The sequence below is a fragment of the Quercus robur genome, chromosome 3 (assembly GCF_932294415.1).
Source record: "Quercus robur chromosome 3, dhQueRobu3.1, whole genome shotgun sequence".
NCBI lineage: Eukaryota > Viridiplantae > Streptophyta > Magnoliopsida > Fagales > Fagaceae > Quercus > Quercus robur.
The window spans coordinates 15,722,556-15,742,137 of NC_065536.1; the positions used below are offsets into that span (position 1 = coordinate 15,722,556).

At 33.3% G+C, this 19,582-nt stretch overlaps 2 protein-coding genes across 2 annotated transcripts; both read right to left on the reverse strand.

Annotated features, from left to right (window-relative positions):
* Nucleotides 1-10,379, reverse strand: LOC126717252 (sodium/hydrogen exchanger 2). The gene is made up of 15 exons (XM_050418773.1): nt 9,878-10,379; nt 8,952-9,296; nt 8,709-8,827; nt 7,473-7,570; nt 3,750-3,809; nt 3,623-3,669; nt 3,338-3,532; nt 3,153-3,199; nt 2,529-2,595; nt 2,288-2,388; nt 2,077-2,178; nt 1,803-1,941; nt 1,651-1,713; nt 1,328-1,411; nt 1-679 (listed from the first exon to the last, which is right to left on the reverse strand). Exons 2-15 carry the CDS (start codon nt 9,123-9,125, stop codon nt 362-364), a joined length of 1,614 nt encoding a protein of 537 aa, XP_050274730.1. The 5' UTR covers nt 9,126-9,296; nt 9,878-10,379; the 3' UTR covers nt 1-361.
* A 5,295-nt stretch (nt 10,380-15,674) lies between these two features.
* On the reverse strand, nt 15,675-19,582 carry LOC126717255 (NEDD8-specific protease 1-like). Its single transcript, XM_050418777.1, has 2 exons — nt 19,425-19,582; nt 15,675-16,692 (listed from the first exon to the last, which is right to left on the reverse strand). The coding sequence occupies exon 2, from the start codon at nt 16,680-16,682 to the stop codon at nt 15,930-15,932; it is 753 nt and encodes a 250-aa protein (XP_050274734.1). The 5' UTR covers nt 16,683-16,692; nt 19,425-19,582; the 3' UTR covers nt 15,675-15,929.

Here is a 19,582-nt window from a genome sequence, read left to right on the forward strand (position 1 = left end):
TTAAGATATCAGATATCAGATATCGCATATCAAAAGATAGGTGGCTTACATTTTAAATCCTAGTGTGCGACAAAAATTACATAAACAATCACAGAAACCATAAATTACAATACATTAAACCCTAAGTTCTTTTGTTGACAGCAAAATAATTATGATATCAAAAAATACCCCTCTGGCTTGGGGTATATGCAATCAGCTATACATGGTACATGCAGTTTACATTATGGTACACAGCCTTCTCACTACCCTAAAGTCTGATAACAACTTTCACAAGTCGGTTCAAAGGCCTGTGGTGCTTGATCTTCTGGAAGATGTATACAATTTACAATATAATATCGTACATCTTTGCTTGGCTGCCTTCTCATTCCCCTTCCCCTTGTACGAAACTCCGTTCAGTTGGTGATCCAGGAACAAATGGAACAAAACCCCGGCCACCAAATACAGGTCGCATGAAGGCATTATCAAATTTACGCCAGTAATAGTGAACTGTGTGTGTAGGGGTGGCCAGGAGTGCACGTATGCTGCCCGGTCGTGGTATATCAAGCTCAGAATCCAGCCCCTCCCCAAGAAGTGGCACAGAGACTGATTTTGGAGTCGATGGATCTGACATCACCATGCTGGTTGTTTGTTTTGAACGAGCCAAGAACCGTATAAGAGGTTTAGTCATCAACCCAAACACCTGACCAGAATTATACATGAAGAGTGATTACCATCATTAAGAAATATTTCCTACATAAAACCCATTCATATAAAGTAGCTAACATGACTTTTGTAAATAAAACCTAAACTCTGATCAATACAACTCCCGCAAAAGCTAAAGGGGAGGGGCTGTTGGTTTTCTGGTTCCCCTCAGGAGCATTATAACTAAGACAACAACATAGAAAAAGAGGACGCAGCCAATTACACTGATTTGAACTAAATGGAGCAATTATATCCTTGGTACACAAGGATAGTTAACACTCTTATAAGTTCTTAACCAAAAGATGAAATAAAAGAACAACCAAAATGGCAAGCATCATCATATTCTCTCAACTTTTCTTTTCATTGTAGACCTAGTCAGCTAATTCACAGCAAATTACAAATCCTTGCCATATCAAGAGGTCAAATCACTATATTAACATGAATTCATATATAACCAAACTCTGACTACATAAACAAGTTTGAAAATCGAGGGGCCAACCAGATACGCACAAAAATTAGTGCAGCAGAACAAATGGCTTAAATAATATTTACCGTTAGAGAACCCGTTAAATCCAGTAAAAGCAATTTCATAATCACAAAATAGGCAGAAGATGTTTAGCAAAAAAATAGGGAGGAGATGTCTCACCACTGTGCTGAAGAGAACAACAGTTATGGTGCTGGTGATCAAGATTGCATTCGCTCGCAATTGAGTATGCCCTAATCGTGTGAACTGCATTTTGAAAAGTAAATTTTTTACTGAACAATTTCATCTGCACCATCATCTCTCTCTATCTCAAAAGTATGCACTGTTTTACATGAAATTGTAAGCATGTTCTTATTTTACTGAGGATAGTGTAAAGACGAACTGAAATTTCCCACAGTTCATATTATTCTTAACTTTTTTGTGTGACTTCTTATTTAAATTCAAGGTCTTTTGGCCACAAATAAAACAGCATGTCCATATCTTACCTGATTATAAGCGAGTGCCATAGACACAGCACCTCTCATGAGACCAGCCCACCATATTACCACCTACAAAAAGAAAATTGTTGGCATGTCTTGGTAGATCAATAAAGTAGGAAAGGAAGAAAATAATACTGTGACAGAAACAGAGCACATACTTGCTTCCTGAGGCTGAGTTTCTCACTTTGATTTTTTTTAAATAGGTTGATTAAGAATGATAGGGGGAAAACAAAAGCTGCTCTTCCAACCATTATCAGAACTATCAGTATTGAACTCACTGCCACTGATGTTCCGGGACTGCAAAAGGCAAAATCAAGCATGCATGCTTTTACATTTTGTTTGAAAAATACATACTATTATTCCTAATAGCTATTATGGTTCAATAAATCAAGAAATCATAATTGCAAGGACTTGCTAGTATTTAGATAGTACCTGTCACTAACAAATCTCCACTTTTCAATGTCCAAGGCATCCATTCCAACATAAAGGAATATAAAAGTCTCAGCAACAAATGACAGGGTTGCAAAAGCATGCCTGCAATAATTTTTAGACAAAATTGAAGTATTAGGTATATGACAAATTGACCTTTCTATACACAGACAAATGGGTTCAAATGGTCAGAATAACTTCTAAGATCACATACTTGGTAGTAACTCTTGAACCTTCAGTTACATTGTGCCAGGTGTAATGGGACATCACAATCCCACAAAAGAACACAGTGAGAATGCCACTTAAATAGAACAACTGCAGAACAGATCAAATATACCAGCGTCTTAGTTATATGACCAATAATTAGCAATCTATCAAATCTACATAGAGCACTTGAAACTTGGAAAGTCAGGGAAGAAAACAAAGAAATGCCATAAAGCTATTAGAAACCTTACTTCAGCCAACATATATGAAAGGTATGCCATGAGCATCATTAGAGCAACTTCTCGATCAGTTGAGTGCCTGAGTGTCAGATAAAAAATTATTTTAGTCAAATATTATACATGATTCTAACATACTCCTTACCTACAGCAGTTTTTTTTTTTTTTTTTTGGGAGGGTGGAGGCCGGGAAGGGGGAGGGGAGGGGGATCAGGCTGAAAACTAGGGCACCATTCTACGGATTAGTTATCAGTCACCATAGTCTTTGTCATGAAACAGTTTCAATAAAATTCTTATTTTATGTTTGATTAACTCAACCACTGATCCAACTGACATAGACAAGAAGGCACCTCGTTAGTTTGACCAGTTCCCTTTCAACATAGAAAAGTCAAATGAATGATATAAAGATCAGAAAAGGCATCTTCATACTATGAGACTTGGCCCAGTTTCAGGATTAACAAACAATGAAATACTATTATCAGAATACTAGTAAATGCAGCATGCCAATGAGCTCTAGCTCAACTAGGACATCCTCCCCAGCATCAGGAATTCAAGACCCACCATGTGTGTAAGTTACCAATTAAGCATAATTAAATACAAGTAAATGCAGCATGAGATCATTCCAATTCAGACAACATACCTGCCAAAATATAGCTTTTTGATGATGTAAGCACTTAATAGCCCAGTCTGCAAAGGGAAAGAGGTATGTCATACCATAGTAGAATAGCACATTAGCAGAACAGTCTTAGTTATTCACCCATACAAAGACTGTGTGTGTGTGTGTGTGTGTGTGTGTGTGAGAGAGAGAGAGAGAGAGAGAGTTACCATCGCCCCTAGCAATGTGCTTGTGGCAAACAAATAAAGGAGGTTTCCAGTGAAATGCAAAGCAATACTGGGGTCAATTTTAGTGACGTCAAAGCTCTGGATCGCATTGAAAAGCACCACAGATGTGGCATCATTTACAACACCCTCCCCGAATACAAGACTGTAGAGTAAAGGTGTCTCATCCTGATTAAGCACCTGCACCATTACACGAGAGGGGTTAAGTTTTTAAGAGTCAGTGCCTTCAACTGTTTGAAAAATCTACTACAATGACAACATCTTCCATACCTGCAATGTGCATACAGAATCCGTTGCAGCAAATATTGCACCAATGGCTGAAAGAATAAATGAATATAATAAGGACCAAATAGAGAACAAAGTTCATAGAAACAGAAAGGAATGACAGAGGCAGTACCTAGATAATCCCCTATGTCCAATGAACCAATATCCATTTTTTTGAAGATCTGAATAACACCTGAGAGAAGAATCAGAATTTTACAGTCAGAAAAAGATAATCAAATTTTAAATCACTTAAACTATGTGCTTTTTTGGCTAGGACAAACATACTTTAGCCATATCAAATATGTACTTGCAACAAACAGGGGGGAAGATAAATAAACTTGAAAGAAAAAGAATGTATGTATTTATGCTAAGATACTCATCCATTTTGTCCTAAGCAGCTCACTTAGATAAATTGAACTTTTAAATGTAAATACATCGCACTCTTTTCACCCTTTCAAACAAAATGAATTACTGACATAGTGCTTCCATAAACCATCTCTGAATATAAAGACAAAGTGCCTAGACCAAATCAAACACAAAGATTGCAGAATAAACTGTAAGGATATGAGAATTGCACTTCTTACAAAGTGAAATTTGATAATCCAACAATTGAAACACATTCAAATTTATTAATTCCAATAAATAAGCAATGATACTAGTTACCAAGAACCTCCCTAAATGTCCCTAGTTAATTCAACTTAACAAGACTATTTAAAGACAGCTAGACATACATTGTTTCTTCTGCTAATATCTTAACAGCACATTCTCTAAAATCATAAGGTATTGGAATGTGATTATTTGCAGACTTGTACCTTCTGGGACATTAGTCTTGCAAATATCAATAAAATTGATCAGTGCCTATCTCCCTTGGCAGGGGATTACTGCTTATGTGACATAGAGAGTGAGTCAGAAGCTTCAATGGGGAACAGAAAGACATCAAATGCTAGCATGCAGTTACTCTTCAAGAAAATGTTAGTATGCAGTAGGAAAAGTTTCTAAAATGAATCATTTATTTTCACTTGTTGATTTGAAAGACCATATTAAAGAATTGCAAAATTGCTAGAGGACTGTTAACTAGAGAGCAAGAAATAGAGTGAATGACAGATCATCATAGATGACTGATTTGATTGAGTAAGAAAAGCAGCCTTTGCAGCCACAATCTATCCTACAATAGAAAGGAACAAACAGCATTTTTTGTAACTGATTTCTGCATATAAATGATATATCTTAAAAGAATATAAAAGACAAAAATGAGTGAAATGTATCAGCACCAAAAATCTGGCTGATTGTGCTTGAGACACAGATTTGTGCTGAGTGGGCTTGCTGGTTAGGTTCAAAGCAAGTTACAATTCATTCCAAGTAGATGCTTCCTCCAATAGATTGGTTAATATTGAATACAGGTGGCTCTCTTACCACTGAAAAAGGGGGTTCAGGTGGTGCTTTGAGGAGACCATGATGGCAGCTGCTCATGAATTTGCAGCCACATTTGGGGCTAGAATTGTATGACAGCATGACTTGGAAGTTCAACACTGGTTAGGTTTTAACTGTTCAGAGAAGCATAAGAAGGTACATACTACTGACTCCATGAATGCCAGCCATATTTTGAATGTGATAAGATGCCTAGCCTAAGAAATTGTACAGGAACTATTGGCTCCCTTAGTAATCTTGTAGATTAGCGATGTTGCCATCTATCAGAGAAGTCATAGCTTGGCGGATATACAGCCAATAAATATTACTGTATAGAAAGTAGGATAGACAATTTGTGTTTTATAGAGATTCCAAGAAAGCTTTAGTCATCTTTTTCTTTTCTTTTTTTTTTTCTTTTTTTTCTTTTTTTTTTTTTGAGAAAAGAAAGCTTTAGTCATCTATGTGAAGATATTAGTCAATGGGCAAAAAATATAGGTACAATTCCTTAGATACAATGCATTAGGTTCCCCAGTTAAATTCAAACACATGGTTACATTGACCAATAAAACACAAATAATGTTATCTTTTCCAAGAATACTTACATCCAATGGAACTATGTATTTAACTTTTTTAGAAGAACTATGTATTAAAATTTAATTGGAGAAACTGATGTATTGCATCAAATTCAAAACTTCTTTTTTTCATCCCTAAACTTTTAAAACATTACACTTTCTGCCCTTCCGTCCACTTTTGTGAATTTTTATCGTACCTGTCTAACTAGGTAGCACTATTTTTAGCATTAGAGAATCTAACAAGATCATTACAGTGAAAAATAGTAATAATAATATGTACACACAAGGTGAAAACATATGTATTTAAATTTGTTTCTGTCCCTAAAGCTTGCATCACATCCAAAAGTTCTTTTTAATACCTAAACTATTAAAACATTACACTTTCTCTCCTTTCGTCCACTTTTGTTAACTTTTATCCTACCTTTCTAACTATGCATCACTATTTTTAGCAGTAGAGAATCTCACATATCTAACATGATCATTACATTAATAAATAAATAAATAAGCACACACATGAGGTGAAAACATTTGTATTTAAGTTTGCTTATGTCCCTAAAGTTTGAATCAAATTCAAAAGTTCATTTTTAATCCATAAACTATTAAAATGTTACACTTTCTGTCCTTTTGTCCACTTTTATCCTACATTTCTAACTAGGTAGGATTAGAGAATCTGACATGTCTAAAATGATTATTACATTTTAAAAAAAAATAGTACATGCATGAGGTGGAAACATATGTATTTAAATTTGTTTGTGCCTAAAGTTTGAATCAAATTCAAAAGTTCTTTTTTCATCCATAAACTAATAATACGATACGCTCTCTGTCCTTTGGTCCACTTTTATCCTATCTTTCTAACTAGTTAGCACTATTTTTAGCATTAGAGAATCTGACATTCTAACATGATCATTAATTTTTTCCTTTTAGAAAAAATAAATAAAATAAAAACACCCATGAGGTGAACAATTGGCATGAAACCATTGGTCACATGCACGACATGAATGATTTAAAGTTTAGGAACAAAAGAGAAATTTTTTCAATAGTGCAGTGGTGAAAAAAGATTTTTAAAGTTTTAAGAACAAAAAGTGCAAGGCTTTCAATAGTTTAGGGATGAAAAACGAACTTCATGCAAACTTTAAGGTCGAAAAAAATGTTTAGCTATATATACATTCTTCTAACTTCTCATCACTGTATCAATGTCTCTTCTAATAAGATGATGGAACCAAGAATGTCAACATTTTGAAGAACCCAGACCTCTATAATTACCTCCCTGTGCATGCAATTCTCAGGCAGAAGGCTCAAAACCATCTGTCCCAGGCCCTACAAGGTAACATCTTACAGTTATCAGAAAACTTTACTCTGTTGTATCCAGCACCACAATAGGAACTATTTGTTCAGTCATAAGGGTCTAGGAATCAATGGGTGACCTATAGGTTACCACCAGTCTAGCTTCAGAAGCATTGCTGAAAAGCATGACATAAAATTAAAAATATTGATAATAAGTCCACATAATTTAGATGTTATCGTCCTTACAAACATCTAATGCAGCAACCAAATCATTTGAGATATGCCACAGTATCCACAAAATCATCTGATTATTATTTAAGATTTTATTACCAATATGCATACACATGGAAAAGATTATTAATCAAATTATTGTCAAAGGTAAGTAATCCAAAAATAGTAACGTAGAATGACATAACAATACATATCAAACAATTTATTTGGAGATAAAACCATTGCCAACACATGAGAGTGCTGTCGAACAGAAAAAGGATGCAGTTTAGCAAACTTGACATATACCTTCTCTTGCCTCTATACTACTAGAAGGAAAAAATTTAAGTAATAAAAAAACACAAATATAATGTTGCTAGATGTACCTAATGATATGATGCCACAGGATATTAATGTACCAACAGCACCAAAGAGAATGATAGTCATAAAGTTTTCAAAAAATCGCTTCTTTTTCACCTGAAACCTGGCAAAAATAACAGAGATCAAGATCATATATCAGAAAGGTTGAAAAATATATATTAAAAGAATCCATCATTAATATGAGATTAATGGAAGTCATGTGAAGATATAAATTTCAACCATAAAGCACACACACACGCACATATGGCGCTTAGCTTAATGAAAACATGTTGCAACTATGCGTTATTTTCTTATCGTGTTGGGTCAACAAATCGATTGTTTTAGAATCTTTATTCATCAGATAAGAACAGAATGGAGAAAAAGAAGGAATTTGTGTGAGCAGGTCAGAAACAATGAGATTGGTAAAGTTAACTGGAACTCATACAGTTCCGAATGATTGGTAAACAGAAACTGTCTGCATGATCCTAAAATCCTAGACTTCTTGAGTTTCTATCATTGCTCAGCCAACATATTTCCCTGTCTATAAATCTTAATTTGATGAAGTTGCCTAATTCAATACCACAAGAATCAATATGTACTGAGAACTAGTTTCAGATAATGGACATATCGAAGCTGGAACCTATTAGACATTACATCCTTCTTAATAATCAGTTAAGCATTTGTGTCTAAAATAACTTCTAATTATCAAAAATATCCAATATTCTGATTCTTGTTTCTAACCTTTTATAAAAAAATAAATAAAAAATCTGACATTCCTTTCTACTTTCTACAAAGCATATTCCTCAATTAGATCATTTCCCACAGTGAAATTTAATTGACATCATCCATGATCTTATCTTCTACTTATAATAAGTCTTTCACTTCAATGTATTTTGGAAAATCAAACTTGATGAGTCAAATTAAGAGAACCTGACTCACAGTCTCAAACTAAGGCAGTGAAAATGCTGAAACATGTTTTTTGGGTTCCCGAATGCCATAGCACCCAAAGATAAGCAAGCTTGAAAGTCACTTGAGTTCTTTCAGAGAAAAAAAATGGCAACTGTAAATGAAATAATTAGCAATATAAGCTACCCACCACAATTTCAAAGGCAACCATCGTCAAACACACTTGTAATCTACAACTTCCCCCCCCAAATCACTCGTAAGCAACAATTGATACATAAGAAAAAGCATATCACTCATATTAAACAACAAATTAAGATGCAAGCATTGAATATAAATTAAGAGACTACAAATTTTACCCAGCATTGAATATGATAGGCGGCAGAAGGTATATGAAGAAAAGATCTTCACTAAACACTAAAAGATGCGAGCTTTTCCCCCCACTCACGAGCAAAATTACAATTCCAGTACACACACCCTGCAACCAATACAACATAAAACAAAACAAAAAAATCCAGATTAAACACTTGCATAACTAACTCTACCAATGCCTAAACTAACATAATAACTAACTCAAAAGCCAATATCTCTATAAAACTCACAATCACAAGGGCAGTGATCGACTCGTTAACCCAACGATTCTCCTCTAGAAGATGGCCGATCACAATACACGCGCAGAGGAGCGCCACGAAGAGGTTCATGGAGACCACAGAGGCGTGATCAGACGTGGATAGCGATTGCAACTTTGACACAGCATAGCTCAATTCGATCCCCATTGTTTGTTCCACCAATTTAGTACACAATCAATCTAAGATATATTATATATATATACTTAATTTCAATTATAGAAGACTTCGATTTTCCTTTAATAGCCAATAATTAATAGTATCTATGTCTCCGAGCTGTCCATATCATCAAAATCTCGGATCTCAGTAATCAAACAAGCTCTGCATTCAAATAAACCAAACAAATTAAGCGAACTTCTTTGTATATTCAGTCTCAGAATTGAAAAATACGAAATGCTTCAACGCGGTAAAAAAAAATATTTTAAAAAAAAAAAAAAAGCTAAAACGCACTTTTCAAAAATTTATTTAAAAAAAAAAAAAACAAATTTTGAGCAAAAATAAGAAAAGAAATGAAAATTACAACAGTGAATTGTTTGGTTGCTGAGAAAATGTAGGAAACATAACGATCTCTGCCTAAGTTTAGGCGAAACCTTTCTACCGTCCAAAAAAACAACAGAAAAAATTTAAAAAAAAAAAAAAAAAAAAAAAAAAAAAAAAAAACTCCAAAATTGAAAATCCGTTTCCTTTTGCTTCTCTCAGGAACCAAACAATCGCGAAGGATCGTTTCTGTCTAAGTTTAGGTGAAACCTTTCTACCGTCCGAATAAACAAAAACACCAGAAATTTAAATAAATAAATAAAAAAAGCTCCAGAATTTATTTTCTTTTGCTTTTCTCAGGAGCCACACAACAGCGAAGAATCGTTTCGTTTCGACAAAGTAGTTGAGAAAGGTAAAACGCTTACCAAGAGCGCTTGGGAGGTACATGCAGAGAGAAGAGAAGGCAACGAAGCTTTGGAAATCGGTAAACGAAGACAGAGGATTCGAATAACAGAGAAAGAGAGAGAGAGAGCACGCAATCAATCAATCAATCAATCAATCTCTGGTTCGAAATCCTCGCTGAATGCAAGCAAAAGATCTACGGCTGTACTATTTTCGTTTCCACAAAAAATAAAAAAATGCCACAAAATTTTTCAGTATAGCTCCTCGAAGCTCAGGCTCGCCAAAATTTATACGTCTGTGTCTCTCTCTGTGTGTGTTTATATATATAGAGAGAGAGAAAGAGAGAGAGAGAGAGACACGGAGATTCACGAATCTATTGTAACTGCAAGGCTAGATGATAAGCAAAGTTTCTTAGAGAGAGAGAGAGAGAGAGAGAGGAAATCTCTGGAAAGAGAGATAATTGAAGAAAGTGGTTAGAGAGAGAGAGTGAGAGAATCACGGAACTGGAAGATGAAAAAGCGAATGAGGGGACAGAGATGAAGAGAGAGGCAGTGACATGAAATAGTGGTAATAATTGAATATACTATGATACGGCGATCGTAATCGGAGCCTACGCTGTATCTTTCTTCCTGACCGTTGGATTTGCCAGATGTCACCTTCGTCTCTGTTCCCTGTTCCCTGACCGTTACTATTATTTTCGCGCTACACTACGTATGGTACGTAGAAACGTAGAAAAAAAAATTATATATATATATATTATTACATTATTATAATATTTACGTCATTAAATGATTTTTTTTAAACTAATTAATAATTATAGTCACCTCAAAAAATAAATTTAATAATGATATATATGGTAGAGTTTCCATGTTGAATTAACTTTGACCCAATGTAATTAATATTATCATATATAGCATCAAATTATCAATATATGATACATTTTAAAAATATATATATTTTTAGATAGGATAAAATTTCAACCTTTAGCATTTAGGTCATTATTATTACTTTTATCATCAAGCTATATTATAATGTCAAATTATTAATGTAGTCTTTAATAATTGAATAAGAGATCTATAATTTAATTCTTACTTATATAAAAAATCTACAAAACTTTCACAACAAATTAAAATTGGTAAGTTATTATTGGTTCTAATTCAAACCTACCATTAAAATTATTTTTTTGCTCACTAGTAATAACTCATAATAACCTGCCACTTATAATTTGTTGTTATGAAAATGTTGTGGATATTACATTTCTCATCTATTTTTTATGTAAGCAAAATTTAAACCCCATATCTTTTGTTCAATAACAAAATATTTTTCCAGTTGAACTACCTGAAATTTATATATTTAGACCTTTTATTTATGGAAGTTAAGAATTTAAGATTATTAATAAGTATAATGACAGTATATATATATATATATAATTGTAGAGATTATTTATTGTAATGTTGATGCATAATTAAAATTATGTTAGTAATAAATCCAGTTGAAAATCATTTTACTCCAATTGTAACAAGTAGTGTGTCAAAAATTGTGAAAAATATTTTGTATCTAACATTACTCTAAAATTATCCAAGTCTTTCCACACTTTGACTGAAAGAAGTTAGAACATAAAACAAAACTCCTAATTAAATTTTTTTTTTTTTAAACTTTTTTTTTTACTGAAACGATAGAACTCCTCAATTTTCAACACGTGATACTTGTTTACTAAATCTGTACGAGAATTTTTAGTTAAAATTATTTATATATGGATCACATAAAGATAAAGCTTAAATATTTTGGTATTAAGTAAATTTAAAAAAAAAAAAACATACCTTCTTCAAATATTAATTTCGTTATTTTTATTCTCTCACCTCAAATATAGGAAAAGAAGACCGTTAAAAGTGAGATTCTAATGAAAGTATGTATTGCTATTACCAACCAAGTGGAGAGATTAATGTTGCTAGATTCTTGCACTGGTTGTGTTCTATTTCTTTGTTTTTTTTTCTTCTTTTTTTTACCTCCATCTCCTCCTGTTTTGTAAACCAAACACTCCTGTTTACTTTCTAAAAACAAGAAAATCAAAAAAGTAATGGGATGCATGCATGAATCATGGCATAATTGGCTATAAAGCAAGCTGTATATGATTGAGAATAAATGAATAACAATGCAAATAGTTATTGTCAATGTCGAGGTCAACAGCTTTCCACTTTCCAGATTAGTGGTACAATACAGTGACTTTTATTTTTAGGGTGTTTCAACTTATGACATCTGCTCTTGATGATAATTTTTTATTGTTAAACCCAAACTATAATTGATTTTTGGTGTAGGCAGAAATTAAGTTTCAAATCTCTTATTTAACATTTCAACCATCAAAGACTATACTGCCTTGGGAAGTAACAAATCCCCACGTTCCACTAAAAAAATTGATTGAGCTATACATATATGCTCAAATTACACGGTTTATTATTTTTTCTATCATAAAAATAAAAAGTGAGAGAGAGGTTAAATTTTGTTAAACATAGCAAAGAAAACAAATTGACATTTTAAACTAAAAGAAGCATACCCTTAAACTTAATTTAATGATGTAAAGCTTCACTTTTGATAAAAGCAAAGTCACACATGTGGTTTTACATTTATAATAAATCAAGCGGTGTTCCGGACTGAAATGCCACTATACTTATTATAGGCAATTGGCAGGTTACAAATATTTTTATCCTTTTAATATTAATCTAGGGAGAGTCAAGAAAGAAGAAGATGAAGAAGAAGAATTTCACACGCTTAGATGGTGACATGGTGTTCCACTCCATGCATGATTTTTTTTTTTCCTATTAAAAATAGATAGCGTGTGAAGAAAAGATGGGTATGTAATTCTATAAAATATGCTATTATCATTAAACCAGCACTTAATCCAATCCGTGATTATTTATTTGGTAAAAGGTCTAGATTATACAATAATTTTTGTTTCTTTTTTTTTTAATCAAATTTATAATAGTTTGACATAGTTTGTGAACTTATGATTAGTGCATAATAAAAACAATGTCAATGATAAACCGGGAAAAATGGTTGTTTAACCTTAGTTTTTGAACAATATTGCCAAACAGCCATATTTTCAAATTATGTATCAAAATACTCTTATTTTGAAATTCATTATTTTAGGCAAAACTCAATATTCCTAATGTCAAGTTCTATACAAATTTTTTTGAAAAAATCTAAGTGAAAAAATACATAAAATTCAACATTGTTAATGTCAAATTCCAGGCAAAACTCGACCTCACCAATATCGAATTTCAAAACTAGAGTATTTACTACGAAGTTTAAAAACGAGGTTATTTGACTACATAGGTTTTTTTTTTTTTGGGGGGGGGGGGGGGGGAATTGAAAAATTAATGCTAAATAGCCATTTTTCCCATTATAAATCATAAACCCATAGGAGTGATATTATCCCATAGTACTAAATCATGTCAATAATAAAGTTTCACCTGCCTCCATGATGAGGCAAGTAACGTGAATAATTAGGTAAATAACCCGTGATGTTGATAAGTGATAAGGCTCACGGTATTACAATTAAAGTTCTCTTACCTTTTCTTTTGTCAAATTACAAATTTATAACCTCTAACTAAAATGGACAACAAATGATTGTTTTTCTGTGGTCCAAATCAACTGGCGCCACCACCCAAGGCTATGCATATCTAATCCCTCTCCGCACATCTCAATCATTGTTGCCCACAACCACAACTATAATAATTAAATAGATCAAACAATCACAGAAAACTTGGGAATATGTGTTGAATTTCATTTTGATTCTGTTCTTGCCAATGGATTTATGAAACGATAGGGCCAAATGTGTTAAACATCCTTGTCGTTCCACGTATACAAGTGGGTTGGAATCTTTTCTAGCATAGAAAATTTGGTCAAGATAGGAAATACAAGCTGGCCATGTTTGACACAAAGATAACAAAGAAAAACAAATGGTACAAGTAGTTGAAAAATACTAATACTATAACATATTGATCTTTCGAGAATTCATAATATACATTTTGTAATTTTAAAATATGTACTTAAAGCATTTAACAGCAAGGATGATATGGGTCTGATGTTGGAGTCTTATCAATTAATAGCATTGATTTATATTAACATGATCACCAAAGTTCTGTACATTTTCCATTAATATTAGTGCAGATAAATCTGATAAGCTTTTTCTCTGCAGATCTTCCCTAGCATTATTGTACGGCAACATGTATTTCAATAATACATAGTGATGTTGACAAATCTAGCATGTGATGTGATTGTGAATTGAGGAGCTTCTGTCCATAGCATGTTACCAAGAAACATGTATGCCGAAAAATTAGCTAGGAGACTGACAGTCTTAAAACATTTTCCCCTTTTATATTGTGGTACTGGGTATGAATTAGTTGAACAGCCATTTTCATTTTTGTCTGCTGCTTTTTTTCTATTTGGCATGTTAAGTTTACTTTCAATTCCTGTAATAGAAGTGATGAAATCAAAGTATGCTTTGATAGACATCTCATAGATTCCTTTACAATTTCTCTAAAAGAGAGATCATAAGATTGATGAAACACTAAAACACTTTCTAGTCTTTTATGTCTTCTGTCCTATGTTACATTTCTGTGTAATGTCTGGTTTACTAGTTTGATCTAAGGGAAACTTTGCAAGAATATGGCATGAAAAGTTGCATGAAGACAACATGGTAAATGAAGATGCTATTGCTATATATAGGAATAGGGATAGGATAGGAATATTGTTACAGAAAGGGAATATAGAATGGTTGTATGGTTTATGGAGAAAAGATCTTAGGAATAAGGACAAGTTTTGCTAATTGAATATGTCTTTTCCTTCAGCATCTTATCCTCCAGTGTCAAGCTGATTTTGTCCCTGGACAAAGGGCCTCTGATGATAGTTATAGTTCAAGAAATCGTACACTAAAAAGGCAAATTAGATGTATTAGTTGCAAATTTTGGTCTAGACTATCTAGAGAAAGCTTTTGACAGATTAGAATGTTGTTCATTCATGATATCTTAATGTCATATAATTTTTTATTGAGCTTGCATCCTTTTCGGATTACTTATGTCCCTAGCTTGGGTGAAACTGTGAAAGGTATTTGCAATCACACTACTAGAATACCAAATATATAATTATCAATAACAAGCACCAAAAAACGCTTCACAGACAATCCTTTCATCAAGATTTCAAGTTCAAAAACCCAAAAGCAGTAAAGAATTCACCATCTCTCTTTATATTTTCCTTCTACTAAGGGCTAGTTTCACTGCCTCTTCTCTCACCTCTGCTTTAACCACCTTTCTCACTCTCACTCTCATCAACTCCTCCAATGAAAGCACCCAATTCCTCCTTACAACACTAACTCAACATCCATATCCCCCTTCTTCAATACTTGTAAATGAAACCCTTTCAATGCCTCAACTCTCAAGCACTAGCCAACAAAAATCCGTCATAATTATCAATTAATAGCTGCCATTGATTGATCAAAGTTCTTTACGTGTTCCATTACTTAAATATGAGTAATGCTAGAGTCAAAACTATGTTGCAAATATTTTACAAATTGTTGATGTGGCATGCTCCACACCAGCTATTAAATACATGCATTATTGTACAATAACAGCTAAGACTAAATTACTCTTCCAATGGCTACCCATTTTGAAGAAGACCTTGCTAGTTTATGTTCAAGAAGTTTTAGGACCGAGTATCAAATTCAAACTATGTCATGGACATAACATTTATTAATTTCCACAATTAAATGTTTGCGAAAATTTAAAAATTCCAAACATGCATAACTAAATGAATTTCAGTAATCAGTAAAAACAATTGTGTGTAAATCGCATTTATCACTTTTTGTTAAAATTGTAACATGGTAGAGTGCTTCTAACTGTACACTGCAATGCTGTTACAGGTATGAAAGGAGAGAAAAAAATACATATGGACAAGTTTTCTTGATGGTAACAGAATTTGCTTTCAATGCAGTATCTATACATGCATGTGGTTAAGTCCAAAGCTCTGTACTTGTTTGTTCAGAAATCTTTCCCCTCAACAAGTATCTTTCATATGCTTGCCTCAATCCTCCTTCCTTAAATTTTCAATGAGCTTCAGTAGCTCATCTCTCATTGTCATCTCTAAAGATGCATTAACTTGCCTCTCTATAGCAGAAATCCAGTTGCTTTCCTTGCCCTTCTTTTTACTTGAATGCCATTGACAGATTACTTTGGCAATGGCAATGACATAAAGTCCACAGTCATATCCATTCGTTTGTTGTGGTGTATCACATTCTATAAAGGAAGGTTCAGCATCAGCAACTGCCACAGCTTTGGCAGTTGCACCCACATCTTTCTTTTTCTTCATTCTACCTTTGGGTGTAGATGATGATGCTGTGTTTGGTTTGGCAGTTGGTCCCATAAATCCCTTGACAGCCTCGTAAAGCTTCATAGCATGAGAATTATTTACTCCCTCCATGCTGTCATGATGTGAAAATGTATTGCTACTCCTATCATAAACAAGCAAACTCCAATGTGTACCACTATCACCACCACTCAGATCATCATTGTCGTTCACAGTGAATAGAACCAATTTCTTGCTTGATAATTTGAGGGGTTCTATGATATCTTTGAGAGCCTCCTCTTTGCAATTAGCAAGCCAGAAAGACACCGAAGGTGGAACAAGAAGGATATCATGCGAGTCACATGAGGAAGACAGATAACCGAAGTAGAATGCAATTATTTGATCATTGAGATAACAGGGTCCTTCCAGAATATCCAAATCTGACACTCTCAAAACAATATCTTCATATGTCAGAACCTCTTTGTCATTCATGATTATGAATCTGCAAATAACAATAGACATGTTACATGCATCATAAGAAGCAACATTCACAAGCAGCACAACTCAATATATGCCTCTCTCAAATAGAATACATGTAAAGGAACAATTTTCACCTTTAGGATTTCACAAATTCACAATGGCAGATCATGTGTCACATGTCAATATGATCTGTAAAAAACTTTTAAAATGTGGCCATGCCAAAAGAGGAAAAATATGAAATAAAAATGCTGGCAAATGAGGATTGGCAACAAGCCACTTGTTTCCAATTGGATTAGCGCACATCAAATACCAAATTAGTACAGAAACACTTAAAACAGTTTGAAATAAAGGGTAGCAATCCTTATGATGGATGGTAACCCAATGAATACCAATGGGGAGAGGGAAAAAAAAAACAGAAAAAACATCTTTTTTGAACAAATAACATTATGGGTTGTCTTGAAAAGAGAGAGAGGTTTGTGTTAGATTAGACTAGGGTAGTTGGGGACTTTTAGACCAAGGGTTCAAAAGTAGAATTAAGGCATAAAGGAAGTTTGATGGTGCACTGGGAAGAGAGATAATAAAAATAAGATAGTGAAACAAAAAAAAAAGCAAAAAAAATACAAAAACAAAAACAAAAAAAAATTCAAGAAGCAGAAGTAAAAAGACACTATGTAGCCATGGCCAAAAAATACTATACATTTTACCGTAAATCAACTATTATTTTGTCCATTTATTCATAAGGGAAAAAACTATACTTTTTTTCCCCTTTTGGATATGGTGAACTCATTTTTAACACTACAAGATTTTACTAGCATACAAAAGCAATCCATAAACAAAATTAATTAGTATGACTAAAATAGAGCCTACTCAAGAAAAATCTAAATCTAATAGACTAGAATGAGACCTACAAAAAGTTAAACACATTTTTTGGAATTTTGACAAATATTCATACCAAGCTTGATTACAGAAGTACAATTAAAGGGGGAAAAAACTAAAAGTAAATTCCTGTACAAGATTTCTTCTGTTCTGTCACAGAATAAAGAAAGCTTCAGACCTCATTATTTTATTTTATTTTTTTATAAGTAAATTTTACACCTCCTACACATTGCTGAGACTTTGAAATTTTTTGAGAGACAAAATTTGAAAATACATGCCGCCACCCAAACTAGATTAGTGAAAGGAAATTTAATACCAATCCTAAACCTGACATTAAAATGCACTAACTAAACTTGACCCAATATTAATACAAACATGACCGGCATATTAATGTCAATCCTATTGGCTGAGTTCAAAGCATACCATAAAACAAAAGCCTAAACCCAGAAAACCTCAAACTTGGGTGCTCCAAACACCCATTCTTAGAATCAAAACTTTTTACCTTTGTCCCATAGGATAACCTAACACTCATGTAACTCAAGTAACTCAAGAAACTTTTTACCTTAGTCCCACCTCAAAGAGGTTCCAAAGAACTTATCAGGAAAAAAAAAATAAAATAAAAGGTTCCAAATAACTTACATACATAAAACTACTTAAATATAAAATCCCTAAGAAGGTGCATTCACTAACGCAACGTAAATTTTCGGATTCACAAAAATCAAATTATTATCGAAACAAGGCCAACAAGGCTTATGTCCGTGTTGCCTTTGACTTCCAATATTTTCTCTTCTGGGAACTGCTTAGACTTCTTGGATTCTTTGAACTTTTGATAGGTTTTTCTGGTATTTTACTTCTTTTTTGTTTCTTTAGGGGTTTCACCACCTTTTTTGTGCTTTTTAATTAAATACTATTAATTAAAAAAAAGGGGTTTTTTCTTTTAGGTACTAAACAAAAAAAAATCAAGCCACAATAAATTCAACCTAGTAAAGTACATGCCAAACAATACTCGCATAAAATTACAATTCAATCCAACCAACCCAATTCAAAACATTTCAGTATTCTGAAGCTGCTCTTATGCTAACTGGCCACAGGTCCGGCAATTTGAGAAATTCATTTGACTCACCTAGAAAGCCAAAAATCTTGAATTTTATAAGAATTGAGTCAATGGACTACCGTATTTATGTGAAGTATACTTACCAAAAACTATATCTATGCTAATTACCACAATATTCTCAGCCCAAAAAATGGTTTCTCTCTAATTACTAGAATTCCCGAAAGGTGATCGACTCAAATATGGCCCCTGACAGATTTGGGGACTTAATAGGACAATAACCATTCTGTGTAAGGAAATCCATTAGCAACTAAACCCAATTCAGATCACAGGACAGCCATGAACATTAGCTTTCATTCTGATCATCTTCGGCTTCCAAGCCGATCTCAATTATTTTATAATGAAATTTCTAATCATAACCTGCACAGATATCACTCAATAATTTAATACAAATTACCAAAACATGGTCAAACCAATTATCATTTCAACCCGAAATTTGATGCCTATGCTGATACTACACATCACATATCAATAAGTTCATCATAATCAAACCATAGAAATATCAAAAGGGTTTATAGATAATTGCCAGAATTTTACACAGCCACAACCTGAAAATCATTTTACATCAATGAAGTGTACAAAACATGCATACATAACACAATTAGTCAACGAAATAAGATACCTAAAAAAAAACAATTTTTAATGAAACCCATGAAAAACCCATAAGGAAAAATCAATTGGGTCTAACAAATTAAACAAAACTTTGAAACAAAATCTAAGAATTTTGATTTTCTGAAAAATTAAGGTAACTCGGTTATAACAAGTACCTGAAGTTTTGATGTCTGAATCAGGAGCTACAAAAGCGGCATCGATTTGGCACGGACAAGAATTCACGTTCTCAAAGGCTTGGCGATTAAGACGGAGAGATAGCAGAGTGTGAAGCTAAAGGACACTTTTAAGAAGATGTGTAATCTTTGCCGCCATA